The sequence below is a fragment of the Argiope bruennichi genome, chromosome 2 (genome assembly GCF_947563725.1).
Source record: "Argiope bruennichi chromosome 2, qqArgBrue1.1, whole genome shotgun sequence".
Taxonomy (NCBI): Eukaryota; Metazoa; Arthropoda; class Arachnida; order Araneae; family Araneidae; genus Argiope; species Argiope bruennichi.
In genome coordinates, this window is record NC_079152.1 from 49,577,420 (window position 1) to 49,601,034 (window position 23,615).

The 23,615-nt window shown below is 25.5% G+C and overlaps 1 protein-coding gene across 2 annotated transcripts in view; it reads right to left on the minus strand.

Annotated features, from left to right (window-relative positions):
* Nucleotides 1-275: 275 nt before the first annotated feature.
* Nucleotides 276-23,615, minus strand: part of LOC129962083 (myb-related protein B-like) — a 39,699-nt gene continuing 16,359 nt past the window's right edge. Inside the window, exons 1-17 of one of the 2 annotated variants that reach the window (XM_056075802.1) lie at nucleotides 22,563-22,700; nucleotides 21,648-21,765; nucleotides 20,497-20,649; nucleotides 20,089-20,192; nucleotides 19,860-19,988; nucleotides 19,253-19,370; nucleotides 19,095-19,173; nucleotides 16,020-16,227; nucleotides 14,852-15,000; nucleotides 14,602-14,693; nucleotides 11,770-12,159; nucleotides 11,122-11,228; nucleotides 9,360-9,462; nucleotides 8,670-8,771; nucleotides 7,197-7,331; nucleotides 6,012-6,095; nucleotides 276-4,023 (exon numbers count right to left, since the gene is read on the minus strand). In XM_056075802.1, coding sequence (XP_055931777.1) covers nucleotides 4,009-4,023; nucleotides 6,012-6,095; nucleotides 7,197-7,331; nucleotides 8,670-8,771; nucleotides 9,360-9,462; nucleotides 11,122-11,228; nucleotides 11,770-12,159; nucleotides 14,602-14,693; nucleotides 14,852-15,000; nucleotides 16,020-16,227; nucleotides 19,095-19,173; nucleotides 19,253-19,370; nucleotides 19,860-19,988; nucleotides 20,089-20,192; nucleotides 20,497-20,649; nucleotides 21,648-21,704 — 2,025 coding nt within the window. In that variant the 5' untranslated portion in view covers nucleotides 21,705-21,765; nucleotides 22,563-22,700 and the 3' untranslated portion in view covers nucleotides 276-4,008. Of the gene's footprint in view, nucleotides 4,024-6,011; nucleotides 6,096-7,196; nucleotides 7,332-8,669; nucleotides 8,772-9,359; nucleotides 9,463-11,121; nucleotides 11,229-11,769; nucleotides 12,160-14,601; nucleotides 14,694-14,851; nucleotides 15,001-16,019; nucleotides 16,228-19,094; nucleotides 19,174-19,252; nucleotides 19,371-19,859; nucleotides 19,989-20,088; nucleotides 20,193-20,496; nucleotides 20,650-21,647; nucleotides 21,766-22,562; nucleotides 22,701-23,615 lie in introns of those variants that run through there. The other variant, XM_056075800.1, reaches the window with a different exon arrangement.

Consider the following 23,615-nt stretch of genomic DNA (forward strand, 5'->3'; position numbering starts at 1 on the left):
CATATGAAATAAAACTTATGAAGAGAAAGTTTGAAATGGTGCTCACAAGAATAGTTTTAGATAAAAAGCAAAAATATTATTTCAATTAAATTTTCATGATTTTTTCAGTTTAATTTTTTTATTTTGTGACTATTAAAGATAAGATGAAAAAGTATTGATTACTTTCCTTTCTAATTAATCTAATACTGGTAATCAAGAAAATTTTTAATCATTAGAAAAATTTATATTAATAAATTATTTCTGAAAATTTTATTGTTTAAAATGGAAGAATAAAAATTAAATTTAATCTAAATAACCTTTTATTCATGATTTTGGAAAAAGTTATGAATATTTCATGGCTATTGTAAGTTTCAAAAACGGACTGCAGAAATAAATTGTCAGGTTTTAAATTTGGAGATTCCTGTTTTATAGGAATTTAATATCCAATTTTAGAATCAGATATAGTTATAAAGATATCAAATCAACTGATTTCATTTTTACAAAGTAGGGAGGGGGAAAACAATACAAATCATGTTAGAAAGTAAGACAGGACAAAACTTAACTCAAAAGAGAGAAGAGGAGGGAGAAATTAGAAAAAAGTGTTTAAATTAGGAGGCAACACTCTTCCCTAAATGAATCTCATTATGAAGGAAACCAAAAGAGAAAAAAAATATCATTTAAATTAAAATATTAAATATAAACAACCAAATATTAATTAAAAAGTAAATTTACTGTTATCTCTCACAAAAAAACTTGATAATTACAATACTTTATTCACATTTCCGCAGCAAATATTTCAGGCTACTATGATTAAAACAAATATATTTTTAAGTTAATTTACAGAAAATGTAATTTGCATATTAATGCATTTCTATCAGGAATTATTATAATTAGAAAGATTTATTTAAATTAGAATTAAAATTATTTTATTATTCCTTTTAAATCTAAAGGTTATAAAACTAGATAAAACAGACTAGATTAGTTATACAGGTTATTCACAAATTGAAATGCACAGCATAACAACAAAGGAATGTTTGAATGGAAAATTGTAAAAAGGCAATAATACTAAGAACAATAGCAGTGGAATAACATAGAAGAGTTTTTAGTTTGAAGATGAACTACTGTATGCTTACATAGAACATAAAATCATAATTATGATAAGATTTCAAAACAGCTAATTATGTAATTGCCTAGCACAAACATTTACTGTTTTACAAATTGCATTGTTTATATAAAATTCGTTAGCATTCCCTCTTTTTTTTGTATTAAAAGTTCCAAGTGATTATTCAAATATATGTATAATTTAATTTTTTTGTCACCAATAGGAATGAATGAACAACAAAATAGACTTAAATGTCAATCACTGATATAACAGAAAAATCATCGCACAGTTCCCTCCTTCTTTTAAATAACATTTCTATATTTATAGATCACTGATAAATTAAACAGTATTTTGTACTTTAAAGATTTTTACATAATGACTAGTAAAATAATAAATTTTGATATATAAGGTTAATTCATTTTTTAAAAAAAATATACACTAAGCCTTCTTTCTTTTTACAACATGATTAAAATAAAATTAGGGAGGGTGGGAGTTCACAGTTAAAGAACTTCCCAGTTAAACAAATTTTGTTCCGTGAGGAGCAAGGATTTCCTCCTGTGATAGAAGTAGAGACTGGAACTTTGTCTTTTAAGAGTATCAACAAGTGTGGAGAAAAATAGTTTACACTTCACATAATAATGTCTCCATAATGTAACAATGCCTTAACTTTAGGTAGTTTGATACAAACTCGGGATTTAAATAAATTCTAAACACAGATTACACAAATTTACAAGCATGTAAGTATACATGGAATTTTTTAAAATCAATAAATATATTTTAAAACTTATTACTTAAAGAATGAAATTCCAATAAATTTTATTATTGAATACAATTTTTTAATTAAATAGGGCGCAGAAGGCTAAGCCAAGTCTGTATTTAACCTCTTGCACTAGAATGTCATGGTTTGCACTTTGATTATCACGAGTGAACAAAACAATAATACAATGAAAGAGGAAATATTATGCATTATATCCTTTTTCATGAAGAAAGAAGCATTCCATTTTATGTCCTATATAACTAAATTACGTTATAACTTAACACGTTCATTGTTGGTAACTATGCTAAATACTGTGAAATATTCTTTTTTCAACTTTTGAGAAGATTTTTTCATTAGAATTTGATAATTTGCAGATATTTATTGAATGTATTGTCACAGGTTCGCCTCTTCATTACAACTAGGTTACAGTAGGGACATATTTCTAGACATACTACCTCTACTAAATGCAACAGTATCAAACAAAAGATGACAGAAAGCCTGAGCAAAGTATTATACTTATGCAAGAATGTATATACAGGTCTTGCCTCACCACACATTTCAATATAACCCAGCAATGAATTACTATCAATAGGATCAATTCAATATTAACCTGTTCGGGACTGTTATCATATATCAATGACCAAGTGATTCTCTTTTCCAGATATCATGCATATCTTCCCGCTGAAGTCTCATCTTAAACATGATACTATGAGCCATGAAAAGAGAAATACATCATCATGCCTCTAACCTCCATATAGCTGTTTCAGCCGTATGGCTAAAAGGAGAGGAAGAGATGTGAGGGAGTTTGTGGTTGATATTAATAAGAGTGTGTGTTGGTAAGAGCTTTGATAGGATCTCTGAGAAATAAATTAAAATTTAACAAAATATATGTAAATAGTTTAATCCAACAAACTATTAAATATATGTTAATAGTTTGTTGCCAAGAAAAATGCCATCACTTTGTCAAGGCTTGAGACATGCATAATCATGGATATTTGATCACAGTCTTGAACAGGTTAATCTTTTTTTAAATATGATGACTATATTCCACATCTTTTAAAAATATTTTATAAAATTAAGCATCCCTCAATAAATTCTCAGCACAAGAGGTTAAATTTTATGTCCAAAATCCTGCAAAAATGCTTAATGTTATAGAACTTTAGCAATTTTTAAAAAAACAAACCTTTACCCTATGTTTACACACAATAAATACTTCTAAGAAATTCATACAGATGGAACTTTCTCATTCTCACACACACTATATAAATAATCTTCTATCAGGACTATGATTATAGGGACTAGGTTAGAAATATTCTTTTATATATAATTATATAAAAAGCATACAGCAAAATGAATCTAACAATTTCTAAGATTTACAACTGTAATAAAAATTATACACTAGAATGAATAAAAATAATAACAAAAAAGGAAAGACATTGTATTAACAAATTGATTTCACAAACACCTTTAAAGCTAAAAAGGGCATAAATCCATATAACTGCCCTCAATCTGTACGCAATTATAAAATTCAGATATCAAGGATCTCATGCAGTGCTAAAACTTAAATACTCTAAATCAAATTTTTAATTTTATAACATGCTGCTTATCTTTTAAAGAAAAAGGAATGTTAAGAATCTCATTACAAGTATATATACATATTAGAGAAAATGAGATTTTGGATTGGCTTTGCATAATTCACATGTAAAGGAAGTTTTTACCACATACTACATGGACACAACATTCTTATGATCTTTAATACTCTCATTGCCAATTAAATTTAGGAAAGCATAACAATGTCATGCATATTTACATAGAATAACAATGAAACACATTTGATAACACCAATAAGGGATGCTATCTTGTGCTTGAATGAAGATTGTAGAAGGTCCTGTGTCTGGTCCCAACACCAACATTTCAAAGCTGCCATTAGATATTTTTTTTAAAAAAATGCAGGTTTTATCGAAAACCATGTTAGTTTAAGAAATCAATAGTTAGATCTTTAGTCCCAGTACAGGCTTCAAAAACACTGGTAATATCACATAAAAAAGTATTTGTGACCACAACACATCAGCAGATCTCTATGTTTAGTCTTCAGTTAATATTAAAGTTCTAAAAACAGCTATACAGGATACTAAATACGCTTGAATATCCATGGGTTACTAATCCATCTTCAAATACATGGATACTGCAAATAAAGAAAGATTTGATTAGGGAAAAAAAAAACATTATTCTGTTATAGCATGACAGAAAATTGCCTTGTAATTTTCATAGTTGCATTATCATTCTGCTAATATGCATTACTTAGTTTTTAACATGGAAATCGGAAAAGGGATCAAAATTACAGATTGAAATTGTTTTATATATTCTATAGTATTTACTAAATAAACATGGAAGAGAAGAGGAGACACATATGTTCGATAATAAATGAGAGATATTTGCCCATCACTTCAGAAAATTACAGTAATACATTAGTTTAAAAAAAAACAGACACAGGATTTTTCTTTAAAAACTTTTGCCTTTTAAGCCTAATTTGAATTCAATATGGGAAATTCTTTTCATTCAATATTTTTCAGATCAGAAAAAAGTTTATCAAAAAATTTATGTCAAATAGAATGCCTATTTGTTTGAACCTTATACAATCCTCCACTCTCAGATGGTTGCGAACTAAGTAACATTTTTGCCAAATTTAGAACCTGGAAATTCTAATTACGTTATTAATAAAATTGTCTTTATAATTAAAAAAAATCATAACATTTACCACAACTAAAGGTGGTAAAGTGTGGTTAAAATCTTACCCTTTTTTTTTTTTTTGTCATACATTCAAAACATCACCACACAAAAATTGTTTTCTCATCATCTTAAAGCTTACAAAATTTACCATTCTTTTCCATTTAAAAATTGTTTTTCCTTTTACTTTTACTCAATTTCCAAAGCTAATTTGAACAAATTTTCTATAAATTCCATTTTTTCTTTCTTTCTTAAAATTGAAATAATAATCTTATTTTACTGTTTAAACCACATCATCAGACATTATGCTTTTATCAATTTTAACATTAATTTTTTCAGACTTTAAATTTTTTTTATTATTATTTATTAAATTATTATTACAAAAACAAACGATTTAATATTCAAGTACAAAAATTTATACTAAACACTGTCTTTTAAAATTGTTGCAATATTTTTTTTATTGGCTCAATTTTGCCTCCCATAATTGCACTTCTAAAATTTTAAATCCCTATTTGGCATATCATAAATTTTAAAATTTCTAAAGGATAAGATGTACAGCTTACAAGTAATGTATTTTGTTCTTTCTTACCTACATATAGAACAGATAAAATCAAGTGAAGCTGTGGGTATAGTCACTAGTTCAATATAAAATAATAATGAGATTTTGTTTTTCTTTTTTCAAAAAACAAGATTTAAGGAAGGAGAAAAACACTAAATTATAAATAACTGAACTGAAAGCAAAAACTTCATTTGAAATATGAATATCTAAACCCTTTCCTTGATTTAAAAAAAAAATTCTAAATGACACTTTTAAGGGTATGAAATATTAATTCATCTTGATTTTATATCAACTCAAACTATGTTAAAGTTTTTATGAATGATTTTAACAGATGATAAACTGTTGAAATTGTTTAAAATGTAATATTTGAACTTGTAACTCAAAGTTTATTACGTATAAGTAAATAATGAATTTTCCTATTCTACGTTGAGTTTTTATATTCGCTTAAATTAAAACTTGAAATACAAAGGAATTATTTAATCAACATTTCACGAAAACAAGCTGGAATTTAAATGCAAATTTTAAAGAAAAAGAAAAAAAAAGTTATAGAAATAAAGAAAAGAAAGAGAAAGTTAAAAAGAGCAAACCTGGAAGCAATAAGGAGGGAAAGAAGGCTGGAAAGGTAAGTCATTTATTTCAAACTGATTTACTTGATTCATAAGTGAACGAGCTTGACAAGTAAGCTCTATTTGATCGGGTGTTTTTCCAAAAACAATCATATGCCAATCAGTATTTTGCTACAATAAATAAAAGCAGCTTACCATTGTTTATAATAAAGAAAAAGACCAGAAGCTAAACAATCATATAATTAAACAAAAAGAAACGTGAATAAAGAATTAGAAATGTAGTTAAAGAATCACAATTTCTGAAAAACAATGAAGAATTACCTTTTCATTAGAACTGTAAGGCAGACTGCTGTGGTTAGACATGAAAGGCATATAAACACTTTGAAGTCCACTTTCATACTGGTACTAAATGTAAACAATTCAAATTATTACAAGCATGCACATCATATAAATAAAACATGCCATCATATCAAGCTTAAAGATAAATTAATATACAATTCATATCAATGTAATATAGAATTCTTCTATTTTAAAATTAGATATAGAAATACAGCACAACTATTTTATGAATTTTAAGTTCATGATTAAAAAGTATAGCCTAACTTAGGGAAATTTAACTAACTCCAATCTAATGTATGGCAAATTATTTATAATGCATATTTTACATTATCTTAATATAATAATTTTTGAAAATATCTGCATTAATTATTTGTGTTCATTTTAAAAGCACTATAAAAATGGAATTTTGCTTTAAAATTTGTATTGGTAAGATAGTTCTCTATTACTTAACTGTATTCAATTATGCAGAAAGCCATTTTAAATAACTTGATATTTTACTTCATTGTTTGTATTTATCGAAAATAATATACACTCTCTACTCCCATGACTTTTTTTTAGTTTTGTGTACATTTAGTCTAAAATATTTACCAGTATAATATTATAATAGAAAATACAGGCAATTCTAGAATAACCAGGAACTCTACTAATAACTTTATTATTTGAATAATGATTTTCATCTATGTTCACCTGCAATACACAGGCATATAAGATTGTGAATATGTTTTTTCTTCCCATTTTTGCCATCAGAATTTAGATATCTATTATGGTAATAATAAATTACAATCTTTAAAGATAGAAATATTAATGACAATTACTGAAATTTTCTACTATTAAAAATACCAAAAACAAAATTCCAAAAAATATCACATAAAATTCGCAATACTACCTATTAATTACAGTAATTAATTTTATACAAGTAATATTAATTTGAAAAGGATGCTTTCATTTTTTTTTCCTTTGCTTGCAATTATCTTGGAAATGTCTACACAAAATTATAACCGAAATAGAGTTCTCACAAAATCTGCATTAAATTAAAAATTCATAACATTTATATAAGCAAATGCCTTTTTTAAAAACCCTAACTGTTTTAAAATACTTTTTTACTCATTTTTAAAATTTAAGATGAACTGGAAAAATGTAAACTGATAATCTCTAAGATAAACATACTGGAGATCCTGAATGTGCTGTTATTGTGCTGTCTGAACTAGATAAACATTCATAATTTGTGGTTCCATTCTGTGAGGGAGAACACCACAATTCATTTCCAATTTTATCCATTCTGTTCAGATTTGGACTGAAATTCTAAAAAAAGGATGGAAATATTTGAAGTAAGGGATAAGTAACAAACTGTCATAAAATAATAAAAAACTAACTACAAATAACTGATAATACAAAAATTAATTAATTTTTAAAAATTCTTTTTTTAAACTAAATTATTAATGTATTTAATATCTGAATGCTTCATTCTAGTATTTAAATATGATTGAAATATTCAAACAAAAGTTATGCTTAAGAAACTAATTATAATTGTAAAAAGAGAGAGAGAGAAACATATTAACTGCAAAAAATATAATACAGTTTTATATAAAACTCATCTTTGGTAAAATATTAATAAATATATAATGAAATAAATTTATATAAATAAAAAAATTACTTAAAATTAAATAGAAAACAGATTTAAAAAAATTATAAAAAAAACCCGTTTTTTTTTTTTTTTTTTTTTTTAAATGATTGATGGTCACTGTTATTTTCTGAATACTTTGCTCAAAAACTGATCATACAAGCTGTAAATGACAGTAAGTTCAATTTGATTTTAATGAGTTATTTTAAATTATTTACTATCTCCAAATATACAACAAAAAGTTCAGCAAATAGAGCTATTTTATTCATTGCATTCATAGCTACATTCAAAGTTCGTCCCGTTGGCATATAAGTAAAAGAGACACTGTGTAACAGAACAGAACTATAATAAAATGTTACTAATTTTAAAAACCAATAGAAATATTTTCCTTTGAAACACTGCAATTTACATATTATTATACTAGCATAAATTGAGGTTTCAAATGCAGATACAAAGAAGTTTCATAGCATTAAAACATTGACAAAATAATTCTCAAATTTTCTTAAAATCGACAACTGAAAATATAATTTAAACAAAATTTTCCTCAACTTGATTGACAAAATTTTAGTTAATTATAACAAAGATTAATATCAGAGATATAAACATTTGATTTTGTAGTTTTTTTAGAAAGATATATAATCAGATAAACTAAATAAAATGCTCAATTTCTGAACATCCAAAGAAAATCAGTTAAGAGATCTTGATATGATAATAAAATAATGTATACAGCATAAATACATACAATTTTTCTCTAATTTTTCAAACTTTATATTTTAACTTTACCAACACAAATTTAATTTAGAGCAGAGCAATTTAATGCATTAATTTTAAAATAAAAATGTTTTAAAAAGACAGCAAGCAATTAAACGTTAAAATTAATTGAAATTACTATTTAAAAACTTTTAAACATCAAATTTTGCTTTGATTCTCATAGATTTTATTTAAAGAAATAAAATAATAATATCATCAAAGCTCATAATTTTGTCATTTTTCAAAAACTTTGGTCATTAATATCTTACATTTATAATGCTGGAATCACAAATTCCATAAACTTGATTTGCATCACAGTTGTCCTGAACTTCATTTTTGATAAATTCATCAAGATCCCCAAAAGTATTGATCTAGACAAATTGAACCAAATACATCAATTATGAGTTCATCAATCACTACATATAAAACTTTTATGCTTAAAAAAAATCCTTCACAAATACTTAACTATAGAATATCTCACTTTAAAATTCCCTATAACATATCTCCAAAGCAGAAATCAAATAATTAAACAAAAAAGTTGAAGAATAAACTCATAATGAAATCATGCATTTATCGAAGTACTATTTCAAAATAAACAAGTATAATTAAAAAATTTGTTTCCTCTGAACATAAAAATCAAATTAACACTATTTCTGAATTTAGTCTTTGCATTAAAGAATTATTGATTGATTGTAATACTAACAAAAAATGGTACTTAAATTTATCTACTGCCATAAGTATATTAATGTTTCTGAAAAGATTCATCAAGTCAAAAATAGGTAGAAAGAAATAAAATTTTATCGCAGTAATTATACAATTTATGGCACAAACAATACAATGCATTAATTTTTAAAGAAAACCTTTAGGCCAAATAATGTTAAAACAAGAAAGGAAAATTTTCATGTTAATATAATGCATAAAATTATTAAAAGATTATTACAAAGGCAAGCTACACTTACATTTTGAAACGTAGAAGGGTCTATATCAGCAAGAACTTTTTTAATTGGGGTAGGAGTTCTAGGCGATGATTCAAAATATATCTGTTTGGGAGTACTCAGCAAACTACAAGAAACAAAAGGAACATTAAAAATCCAGTATATCTGCTTCAAAAAAAAAAAAAAAAAAAAAAAAAATCTAGATTATACAAATAATCAATATTTTTTTCCATAATTATTTGTATGAAGTATAGAAAATGTTAGTAATCTGCCATTTAGCTCATATTTTACAAGAATGATGATTAAATATAGATACAAATATACTTTGTGTGGCAGAAATGTGTACTTCAGAGCAATTTTTTCTTGGAAATTTTAAATTAAAAGTTGAATGGAATTTCAGAACTTTTTTTTTTTTTTTAATTATAACACTGAAAACACACATAACATAATAATAACATAACCATAAAATTAATTGCAATATCATATTAAAAATTAAATTTTTTTTGTGGAGTTTTCAAAATATGTAACAATGCTTTCCATTATTGTAATAATATCCAAAACAATTCTAAAGTTTTTAAAAATATTTTGTTTGAGAGATTCTTTCAATTTTCCCATATCAAACAAATTTCATTCTAAAATATGTTTTTAGTTAATCTCAGTTATTTTAAAAGCAATTACAGTTAAGGTTTTGTTTCAGAATAGAGCAATTATTGAAATTCTTGTTTTTATAGTTTGTTCATTTATAAGCATGTAATTGTATTTACCAGTAATACAATTAGATGCATTACCATATATTATCACATTAATGACTAAAATTTTGCATCCTTTTTTAAAGTGCACTTTTTTTTTTCTTATTGAAATTATAAGAAAAAAAAAATCTAAGATATCAAGAAAATAATAGAATATATTCAATAATATCTTTGCAACTTTGCCACTTTATAATTCTGCTTATCTTTTTTTATACTTGCCAAATTTTATTCATGACAATATTGGATTATTACATACTGAATTTTTTCATAATTTACATTAAAAAATCTAATTGAAAGTGTAAAACAGATCTTTAACTTATAAGTAAAATGAGAATAAAAATTAATACAGAATAAATGTCTATACAATTTGAAATTAATAATATATAGAATAACTAGTTACAAAAAGTAGTTAACATTAATTACAGAAAAAAGTGCTTACTCAGTTAGCATGAACATTAAAATTAATTAGACTGCTAATATAACATAAAAATAACTGTCTTATTTTTAATTGCAATAAAAAGTAATTAAACCATTCTGAATATAAGAACACATATAGCTATGAATGCCAACATAGAACCATGAACTATGTGTTTAACTCAATTTTCCATGTATAAAATGATCTTTGAAACTAAAATCAGACAGAATTTAATTTATCACACTTAATCATTTTCACTAATAATTCTGTACAAGAAAGTGAAAACTTCTTTAATCAATGAATTTAGGGAGAATATTTTATAACTTAAACAGGGAGGAGATAATAAATTCAGTATTTTTGCAAGAAAATGCCATGATAATTTCATATCACTGGAATTCTTTCCATCAGCATAAGAATCATATGAAATGGTTTTATCAAATCATTCATTTTGAGTAACATTACAATTCATGCTTTATAAAAAGATTGAAAGATTATATTACATTTTCTGAACCAATCAATTCTTAAGTTTGGACAAGAATTCATATGTCAGATTTTTTTTTTTTTAAATTTTTATTTATTTATTTTACAAACACATACAACAATAAAAATAAATATTACTCACTTCTCATTGCTAGGTAAAGAATTTGTTGCAGCTAATTCAGATAATAGCATAGAGTTAGGAACTCCCTGATACAGTTGGTTATCTTGCATTATACTTGGATTAGAAGACTGCAAAGAAACAATAAATATATTAATAATTTTGGTTTAAGGGTAAGATAGTTAAGCCTAATGATCCTCCCCTTTTAAACAGATACACTTTAAAATTCACTATGAATATGTAAATAAAATCTGTTACCACTTAAAAAAAAATTAGATCTCAATTTTTTTTCTCTCAAATTAACATAATAAAATCTTAAATAAAGTAAGTCAAAGAAGTTAGATTTTATGAATACATTTATTTTATTTATGAAATCTTGTTTAACAATTGTATATAAAAAATATATGTCAATATTACTTCTTCAATAATTTATTTAGAGTTCAATGCTCCAAATTAAAACTGCACTTGCAACCATCATAAATATATAGTTGAAAGATTTACAATAGCTTCAGAATAAATTAAATAAAATAGTTTCCAATTCTTTACAGAGTTAATATCAATTTAATTCTTTTATAAGAACCAACTAATATCATTTTACGAACATGCATAAAAAATTAAACATGTTATAATAAAAATGTTCTATGAAATATTTTTAAAAGCATTTTAAATTACCTGTGAATTTGAAAATAAATTGTTTTTGGAAGTTAAATTGTTTACATCGGTACCATCATTTGGAACTGCAGGAAAAGAACTTGACTGTACAGTGTTGCAATACAAGTCTTGAAAATTAGAATTCCTAAATATTTCTGACATTTGATTATTATTTACAGGGAGAGCAGATATTATGGATTCTATATCTATCAAATCCATAGTTTTTGAATCTTGGAACTGAATGAGAGCTTCAGCAGTTTTATCATAATCCAAATCTAAACTTGGATCCAAAGTGGCAAAATTGTTACAAATTTCACTAGAAGGTTTATAAACTGGATATTGTGGATAAGTAGTTAAACTCATATCACTTCTGATAAAATTCGAACAATCAGCAAGAGGTTGATTCAATTTCTAAAAATAATATTAAGGAAAATAATAGGAATAAGAATAATAATAAGGTGCCTGAAAATAATATTAACAACCCGAGAATATTTATTTATTTTGTCATTATTTATGTAACTTATTAGAACATCAAATCTGTAACAGTAAAAAACTATTATATATATATATATATAAACAATTTTTGAAGCAGAGACGTGGTCGAAGACAGAAATGGCACTTTGAATTTTTAACTTTGTTTTATTGCCATCCTGGCAGACATAGTTTATGAACAAGCAGAAGCAATGAGCACAAAATCAAATGAGGAAAAGCTAATGAAAATTTTATCCCTGTGAATATATACCGTGAGATTTTAATAGGGATTTCCTACACATGTTGACCACAGTCAAGGGAATCATAAGGATCTTTTAGAAGATTTTAGATCAGCAATTTTTATCCCTTCACTCAGAGTATGGGAATTGCTTAAGAAAGCATTTTATAGAGCTTCTCTTTAATTAATTAAATAGAAAAAGTAGGTTGGGATTAAGAAACAAAAGAATATTTTAAAATGAAGTTAATATGTGCTGAATTGAGCTAAAAATTAGGAAATTAATTAAGTTTAAATTAGGTTTTAAAATATCATTAGAGAGCATATTACAAAAATTTACAGCAATTAAAGAATTTCAAAATATTAAGCACAATGCAACATATAATGTAACATTCAAATATTAAACACAATGTAACAAATATATAACATTACGAATGTTTTTTTAATGAAAAGAATTGAAGTTTCATCACCCTTAAGAATATTATATTTCATATATGAAACACAGTATGAATAAAATAAATTCACATTTCCTTCAACGGACATCAATTTATTCAAAATCATTATGCATCTTTCAAAAGTAAATACAACAGCACAGTGTAATATGCAATTAAATTATATAATATATGGTTATGTTCATTCTGTGCTTTTGTCAGTATGAGTCACCAATTTCATTTTCTAATACAGTTTCTAAAATTCATTCTTGATAATTAAGTAAATCAGACAAGTTATTTTACCAAAATATAGTATGTTGGAAAGGGATCTTAAACAGCATGAATTATGGTAATTAAGTAAACACTTTCTGTAAATAAGAATATATGTTTATTTGGAAAGAACAAATATGAAAATGAAATGAGTAGAAAATTGTTTTAACATCATGTTTTCCATTCATGTAATTAAAAATGAAGCTCCATGTAATCTGAAGTCAGGATAACTGAATGGTTGGACTGCAAAACAAAAATCTGGACATGTGAACCATAAAAAATAAAACTATCAAAAGCAATTCAACCATTGAGCTCTTACAAGGAAGTGTATTTTATTTTTAGTGATGGAGCCTTTAATCAACTACAACATCATCAATCCATTGTTCCGTAAACATAAACAGTAATTTCTTGTACTCAAAGTGGTCCTTAGACATCTTGGATCCATGATGTAACACAGATCATAACTGATCTTTGAATGTCATTAAAAGGTTTCTGAAGTCTCAACCACAAATAGGACCACATACATTTCAATAATATGAAATTTTTAATATCATCAGTCAAATATCAGCAGAAAAACAACATTTAATAAGACATTTTATTAAAATTCACAAAAAGAAAGAACAAAATGCCCTCCCACCTTTTGTACAACTGTACGTTACAAAAATTTAGATAACTAATCTGATTTAACTTTAACTAATACATTATTTGCTTAATTTATTCTTGGATGAAGCATCAACTTGTGCAAAATCACTGTGTGTGAACTGGAATTTTAAAGTTCTATACAATATAACAATGATTTTGGTATTCTAAATTAATTTCAAATAGCTTATAAATTAGTCAATAAACAATTATTAGAATTTTGATATCATGAAGATTATTTTCAATGTAGAAATCTGAAATTAGCAACTTTTAATTAATAAGAATACAATTATTTTATCTATGTCCCTTATTCTCATTTATGAGAATTTAGACATTAGTGGCTGAAAATTAAAGAAATTCATTAAAGTTGTCAATTGAAATTAATACATAAGCATGGTTAAAGTTATTATTCATATATATCAATTAAAGTACTAAAAATGAAAATATTCTCCTGTCTATATATTTATTGGAAACATCAACAACTTTTCCCTTAATGTTTAAACAATTATTAAATTACACAAAGATGCACAGAATTCCTTTTGATGAATTTCATCCAGAATTATAATTTTAATGTTAGTATTCAGCATTCAAACGTACAGCTCTAGTTGATTTGGTTTTTGCATTATTATGTTCATATACACGTGAAAAATATCCACACATATTTTTTTCTTTTTTGAAGTTTAGTGTTAAATGATTAAAATAGAGCTTTTAATGGCAATTAATTAATAACAATAAAAATGTAAAAACAATGGGCATTTTTTTTAAATATTTTTTTATGCCTTAAATACATATCCATTGAAAGGATACTCTCTTTTTTCCCTTTCGAAGAATCGGTGGTAATGTATGCTTTGTAAGGAGTCCTTCTATAGTATTACTAACATGGTTATCTTGAACAGCAACTGAAAAATTTAAAATTTATTAATATCCAATTTTTATCTAAAAATCTTGACTTTGAAAAAAAAAATAATTTTTTAAAAAATACAATATACAAAATAAAATATCAAAAATGAAATAATTAAATGCATTAAAATTGCAAAAAATATTTATAATAAACTACCTTGATTTTCTTTCTGAAAGGGACTAGAATTTCCAATAGGTGCAACTCCAGGGAATTCTGGAGACTTTTCACAGCTCAAAGTGGTAAGTGCCGAAGATAACTGCATAAGCCTATTTTCTTCAGCAGGTTCTAATTTTATATTGTCAAAGCTATAAAAACAATACCAAACAGGAAATTTAAAAAATTAAATTAAATTCCTATTTTCATCAGCAAGTTAAATTATAACTGTTTTGAATGAATTAAAATAAAAGGTACTTATTATATTAAACATACTTCTTACAAAATGTAATACACACACACACATATTATATATATATATATATACAGCTATGAACTAGAGAGATGTAAAACAAGATATAAATATTGATATACTATTTTATAGCAGATTTTAGTCAAAATGAGACTTAACGTACACAAATATATAATACAGATATAATTTAGCACATGACAAAATTTCTTAATATGGAAATATATTAAAACTCTTATTTTTAAATCTCTCACTCTGAAATTTTTACTTTATATTAACATGCATTAAAGTTATAAATAGTCATATATCTATAGCAAATGAATAAATATTAATTATCTTTATATAGCTTTAAATGTATTTCTCAAAAGAAACTGGTGTAATTGGCTGTACAGTTGGAATGCAAACTGGTCTATACAATTGTCTGAGCTATTTCAACAAAGCAATTAGTAAAACATTTAATACTAATAAACACATATCATACTTTATAATTTGAAAACAATTTTTTTTCCATTCATTTCGATGTGCCAAAAAAATCCCAATTTCTTTCATATACTATTTCATTTCATCTGAATTGAAACAATAATTCTACCAAACACTAATATTTTATAACTATATTAACAATCTGGCTGATAACTATAACAATTTTATTTGCCTGGTTGTTAATATAATTGTAATGACTACCGCTTAGAAATAAATTTCACAAATTATAGAATGACTGAAAAATGGCAGATTTCTGAATATTTTATAAGTTACATTTGATAAAAGAAATTATTATATTTGAATTATATTTCTTTTCAATTAAGATACTTTTAAAAAAATAGCTATTACTTATCTGCTAAGGAAAAAAATTTATCAAAAATTTTTAATTTGTCTACATTTTAAAAATAAATGCTTTTTATTTATAAATCATATAAGACTCACTCTGCTTTATTTGAAGTAATTCCACAGTTAGCTTCATCCTGAATTACAGAATTAGGCGAATTTATATTCCCATTTTGAGGTGGTAACAAACCAGTGTTTGAATTCCACAATTCTTGGTCAGAATGAGGAGAAGGCACAAACTGGACAGGACAATCATTTGACTGCACTTGAAATGACTGGCTACTTGGTGGTGTAGGTGCAGATTGTGCTGTAAGTAATAAAATCAATTAGAATTATTTTGAAACAAAATAACAAATTAAGAAAATATATTATGAAATGCATAACTAAGGACCTTTAATAAATAAATATAAAATTCATTCTATTTTAAAGTTAATTTTTTTGCATGAAACGATCCATCATTGGGAATCACCACCAAAGTTTTTGTCGTTCACCACCAAATTAATAGTATTAACTTAGTAATAACAACTAATTTTAATGAACTATAAATTATCCCACCAAATGAAAGTACTATTTTACATTAGACTTGCACAATAAACATAAAGCATTCTTATTGATTAGTTACGTACATAAAGTTATGAAATCGACAAAACCAATCCAGTTTTTGAGCTGAGGGCTGCATCAAGTTCTTATTTTGCAAATGGAAAATTGGAAGAGGAAAGGGCCCACTGACAACTTATTTAGATGTCATAAGCGACCGTCTCAAAACTTTCCTGTGTTCTAACAATGGTGTTATGCCAAAGAAGGCACTGCATGGTGCCAACAGTTACAAAATGTTAATCTTTAACATGAATTTAGCATTTTTACTGTATCCAGAATGTAATTCTAGGTGAAATTTTTGGTGATAAATACCTGGCAATTTATAAAAATATTCCAAAATCGAATTTGTGCTATAAATGTGTTCTCCCCCATGGATTGAAACAAAAATTAGACACGAAATTACATTTGTAGTCGCAATATCCTACATCAAATTTGATATATTTAAGTCATTGCATTTTGGAGTTATCACATTTACATGTTTCTGAAACAACAGATTGAGAGAGGTCAACCCCATTGTTGGACCTGATTCAAAATTTGATAGGTGACTATACTATATATGTTAAATTCATCTACCAGATATTATCTATCTAGCTCTCTTTATCTTATAGTTATTGTGTTAACTTATATTTGAACAGCCGGACAAACAGATCTCTTTTGCACAGATATTGCTCAAAATCTCATTAAAGTTGGTCTCTCTTTCTCTTTAAAGTTGGTGTAAAGACCATTGTATCAAATTTTATTTGTCTAGCTCAAAACATCTTTGAGATATCTTTGTCACAGACAGACAGACATTATTCCAGCAATCTGTATTTTGAACTCAGGGAGGTCTAAAGCATGGAAATTCATCAAAATCATGAGTTTGAATTTTTTTGACAATTATAATAATTTTTTTAATACTCTATATAAGATTAAATATAAATTTGGCAAAACCAGTATATGGAGGTTAGGTCTTGGGGACTGGTTCTTTATCTAGACTAGTTGCCATTGGCAATCAGGTGATTTACCAGAGACATTTGTTATATTTAATGTTGTTTAATGCATTCAGATGTAACATGATTCTGCCAAACTGTAAGACATTAAATCTGTGCTATTTTAATTATCTTATTTCAATTTTGTTTATTGCATACAAGAATCTTTTTTAATAGAGACCAAACCTACACCATAATAATATTATTAAAAATGTAAATGCCTGGTTCATTAACCATCAGATTTTTGAAGGCATCACAAAAAATTATTTTTAAAAACATTCTTCATACAAATATTAAATAGAATCTTTCTTCCTTAGCTTTTAACAGGAAACACATAGATAAATATTGAATAAAACAAAGAAAATGGTTTAATTTCAGGGTAACAATGTAATATATTGTCAAAAATTAGACAAAATAAATATATAAAGCAGAATTTCAGAAAAATTTTATGTGACTATTAAAAAAATATCAATAAAAAGATAAATTTTTAAAAATTTTGGAACAGAATATAATTAATTTTTTACAAAAATATATCCAGAAATTATTGCAGGAAAATGGCAAAAATGTTGCTTAATTTTTAATTAATTTTTTTTAAAAAATCACTCCAATATATATATATTTCCACTTTCCAAGGTACCTATACGCCAGATTTGGCAACTGTAGTCAATCAATCTGTAGAGTGTTTGTTGCTATAGATAATTGTTTCACATATTATTTGTACATTGCCAAAACACATACATTTATTTTTATTAGTAATAGAGAAATATGAATTCAGATATAGAAACTATAATAATCTAAGAAATTAAATTGCACTTATTTTAATTGAATTCAATGATATGAATCATAATTCATCATTTCGATTTTGGTGTACTACTGTAATTATACTTTAAACAATGAATAAATCAGCAGATTATATTTCATTGCCTACAACATTTTTTGTATAATAGTATTTTTAATACATATATATATATATAAAATCGTTCTAGAAGAATAATTAATAATTTGCTTTCAAATAAAATAATTTGCTTAAAAATAAATTGCTTTCAAAAAAAAAAAAAAAAATTAAAACTTTTGTTTCACATATATTTAAAGTTGTTTAAATCATTGGTAAAAATTATATATAACAGTTCAGACAATCCAGGACTGACCAGATACGACACAGCAATTGATATATGAGAACACTCAATTGTCTATCAAAACTTGAAAATATATATAAAAAAAAAAATAAAAAAAAAAGATAAATTAATTAGAATTTTCTTTTAAAGGTGGTGCATCCTATCACAGAAATATTTTCTAGCAAACATAATTATTCATCTAAATAATACGACAATCTGATTTTTAAAATTATTATTTCCATTTTCAATTACCTGAAGAATTTATCAGAATTACAAGATATTATAATAAGGGTTACAACATATTTAGTTTTTGTTATTTGCAAGATTTTTAAATCCTGTGAACAATACTTATTAATCATATATTGAGAATTCTTTTAAAACTTAAATTTTCAGAAGCTGAGATATTGATTCATCACAATAAAAGACTAGCTAAAGTAATAAAATGTTTATGGATAAGAGAGTTTTCTAAAAATATAATGTATTACCATACATACTTTGATAAACAGGAGTATTGGATTCTGATCGATAATATCCTTGCATAGGAGAATATTGACTTTCTTGGGAAGCTGGCTCCTATAAAATTAAACACATAAATAAAATCTTCAATAAAATAATAAAGCATAAAAATAAATGCCTGGAAAATTTTACTCACCAACCCACTTTCTTCAGAGCTTTGTAAACCATGAATATCTGCATTATTTAATTTCCCATCCATTTCAACCCTTTTTTTCAAAGTGGAATTCCAGTGATTCTTTATCGCATTATCTGTCCTGGAATACAAAATTCAAATCTCAATGTATAAGACATGGAGAATTTTCTTATTACAGATAAATATTTTCCTCGAAGAATGCACCTTTTGAATAAAATTAAAGCGTATAATAACATGACATAACTTTAAAAAAGAAAGAGTCAAAAGTACCAGTATATAGAGAAGTGAAGCCAAGTTACAGTTTATAACATTGAATTTTACAGAAAGTATTAACACATATTAAACACACTAAAAAAATATTGGAAACTGCCTAAATTAAAAAAAAAAAAAAAGCTTAATATATTCACACAAAGAATTTAGGAAACAGACACAAATGAGAGATGAGCTATATTTAACACTAAATGAATTCTAAATTTATTGAAGTTATTATATTTTCTAAAAGCTTTAAATAAAGAATTACAATATTCCTTTGATATATATATATATATATATATATATATATATATATATATATATATATATATCAAATAAGCGATAGAAGATATTTTACCTGCCAGGCAGAAGTTTTGCAATTTTTGCCCATTGATTACCCCATTTTGCATGACATTCACAAATAGTCCTTTCTTCTTCATTTGTCCAAGCAGTTTTTTTAATATCTGGATTGAGATGATTATGCCATCTAGTATTTAAATTGAAAGAGATGCACACATAAATAAAAAACCCTGTTATACATTTCAATAACAATGATTCTGCAAAAGAAATATTTTTAACTGACCAACCTTTCTCTGCATTGTTTCCCGATTCTTCCACGTAACTGTTTAGCAATTAGTGTCCATTTTTGTGGTCCATACTTCTTAACTAAATCAACAACCATTTGATCTTCCTAAAAAAAAATATTAAAAAAATCAATTTAGAATTTTATTAGAAATTTGCATCTCATTTTGAAGCATTAAATTGTCTTGATTGTACTTCATAATTTCAGAATATTAAATTGGCATCACATGAACCAAATTTTATTACTTAAATAAATTCCATTTTCAACATAATAAAGTACACCAAGATCTGAACACACAGCAAATCTTCATGAAAATGGGATTTGAGATGACAGCCTTCCATCTTAATAGTATGTTACTAAGTCATCATAACCTTCAATAAAAAAATCATAGAATTAGACCTAAGAAACTTACTTCTTTAGTCCAAGGACCTTTGACGAGGTTAGGGTTAACAACCTTCTGCCATCTCTGTTGACACTGTACATCTGTGCGGTTAGGTAAAAAGCTAGCAATTTTACTCCAACCTTCACTAGTGTAAAGTTCAACAAGTCTTTTCAATTTTTCATCCTGAAAAACAGAGCATTTTGGCACTGAAAAATTAGCAATTAAACATAAAAAATATATTAATAAACTTATTAATCCTGGATTCTATCGTGATTCCACTAATCTCTCTAATCAGGATCCCACTGCAAAAGGGAAAAAGATCAGCTTCTCCTAGCTTAATTATTTATATGTCTTAAGTCAATTAAACACTACCTATATTAAGCTCTGGTATTAAAAGTTATATTCGTATTTTTCAAAAGTACAACTGAAATACTACAAGTAAAACTAAATCTATTTAATTAATACAATTTTTCATGTTGTTGTTCAGAATTCTAAATGCCATACAGCAGCATGTATAATGTTGTATTACATGTATTTTTAGTTGGAACAAATTAGTTGAACTGATTCTGAAGTCAAATAAAAATGCATTCATCTCTTTTTTAAGCTTATAAAAGATTGAACTAACAATTAACAGACCTCAAATTTTTAACTTCTCAATTTCATAAATCAATTGATGATGGTTTATATTTTACTAAATAAAAACTGTATAGCTTTTGTATTCATATAACAATGCCAAAATTTTTTAAATAGATTAATCTTAAAGTAAGAGTTAAACTGATTCCTTATTTCCATTAAGGAATTTGGGATATAAATGATGCAGATGGGAAAGAAGACAAATATTTCAAGCTAAATTTGACAGATTATAAAAAAAATTACTATATTTCAGGTGCTAATTACACCCTTGATACATCACTAGTCTAGCACACTATCAAAATTTTAAAGAAAAGTAAAAGTCGTCCACAAAATTTTTTTATATGATCAATATGTTTTTTTAAATTTAGGTCAATAACCAAAACAAATACAAGACAGAGCAAGATGTACATCCTAAAAATTAGTATAATATCACAACAGAATAAATAAATAAAGCATTGTATTCTTCTCAAACATAATGCATAATATTTATGCTCATTCAATAAATACTAGTTATATATACTGCAAAATTAAATGTCATGATAATTTACCTCTTCTTTAGTCCACCGAGCCTTGTTCAAAGGTTTACTTCTAGGAAATTTTTGCATATCTATTATTAAACTGTTGTATGAACTATTTGAATCATCACTGCTGCACTGGTTCAGATATCTGAAAATAAAACAAAAGTTCATACATACAAACATATAAAGAGAAGGGGAGGAGGAGGAGAAGAGAAGATAATTAGAAATTAAAACGGCATTTAAAACTTAAATAATAATATTTTTTGAATGCAAGAAGCAAATGAAATGGGCAAATCTCAAAAAACTTCAAATGAAGAATTCTATTAATGTTTAAAACCTTACTTAAGTAACATTTAAAAAAATCTAGATAATTTTCACTATGCTTACATAGTTTAAAGACATACCTTTTTTACAAAATTGAAAAAAAAAAAAAAAAAAAAAAGTAGAGAGAGAGAGAGAAATGATAGGCAGAGGCAATATCAGAAAAATCAAATTCACAAAATTTAAAAATAACATAAAAGTTTTAAAAATATATCTGTTATAAAAAGGCTACAATCAAAAATAATTTTAAAAAATCAATACTTCTCAAAAATATTGAAGGATCCATAACAGGGTCAAATATTGTTTTTACAGATAAAATGAATACATAATCAAAGTTATAATTTAAATTATAATGTCTAACAACATTTATATTTTTAACAAATATATAAAATCATAGAATAAATAACATACACATTAAGTAACATATACTAAGTTATTAAAAGTACTAGCTGAGGAAGAAGGGGAAAAAAAATAGGTAACACTAAACAAATTATATTTCCAATAACAGAAGCTGTAATTATTTCAGACTATTTAATTTCTGTACTGGTCATGTTAATTCTTACATAAAACAAAAATTTATTTCTTATAGAACTAATTTTGTTTTAGATTTTTAAACAATCATACCTAGAAATACACTCTTCAGCTCCAACTAGGTAACAGTTTTGTATAGAAAACCAAATACATAGCAGATAAATCTAACAACACCACATAAATATAGCCTCTTTTTTACACATTAAAATTTATAATTTTTAAAATTATTTTCAGTTTCCATGATTTAATGCAATATTTTAAAGAAGAGGAAGAGAAATATGTAAGATACATGGACACAAATATAATTTCAGGACAACAGAAGTAGCATATGCAGTAGGGTTACAGCGAGCAGATGTCGAAGAGTTCTGGCGAGAATACATTTGAAATCAGCGCCAGTTTATTAGAACGAATCAGCTGTGGCGTTTAGGACTGGTGTAATAAGTCTTAACAGTTGGCGCCAAAATTTAAGAAAACATTTTGTGAAATGAATGAATTTTTTTTCCAAGAAATAAAATGCTAATTTTATATTATTTTAAAACTTTTTAGAACATAGGATTTAATTTTATTTAAAATATTTTGAATATATTGTCTCTCTAACATAGTACATTAATATTGAAGCATTGCAGTATTAATATATTGCATTTTTTTTTTCAAACCGAGCAAATATCGAATGAATTTCCCCATTTGTATCTTTCATTTATTTCACGTAGATATTATCAGAAATGTTTACAAAACGGAAGAGAAAGCATGAATTTAAATAGCTCAAATAACGAATATCGCCAAATTCTAAGATAATATGCCATTTCTGGCAACCTTCCGATTAAAAAAATAACACCTGGCAGGTTTCATGATTACAGACATGGGGAGAGAAGGTCACGTGATCAAGGGGATAGACTCCCCTCTAGCCCTCTTTCATTTTTTTTTTTTTAATACATGGAGATCCAGGCTGTGTTCGCAATTTCTTTTTAGGAGGACGCGGAACTTTTTTTAAGGAAATTTCGAGCCTTTCATTTTTGAAAAAGATTATAAATAGAGAAAAATTTCTTTAAAAAATGATCACAGGAAAAACTTAGATTTTACGGAAAAAGAATGATTTCGATCTTTTTAACTAAAAAAATACGAATATATTTTCGGAAAGAAACTTAT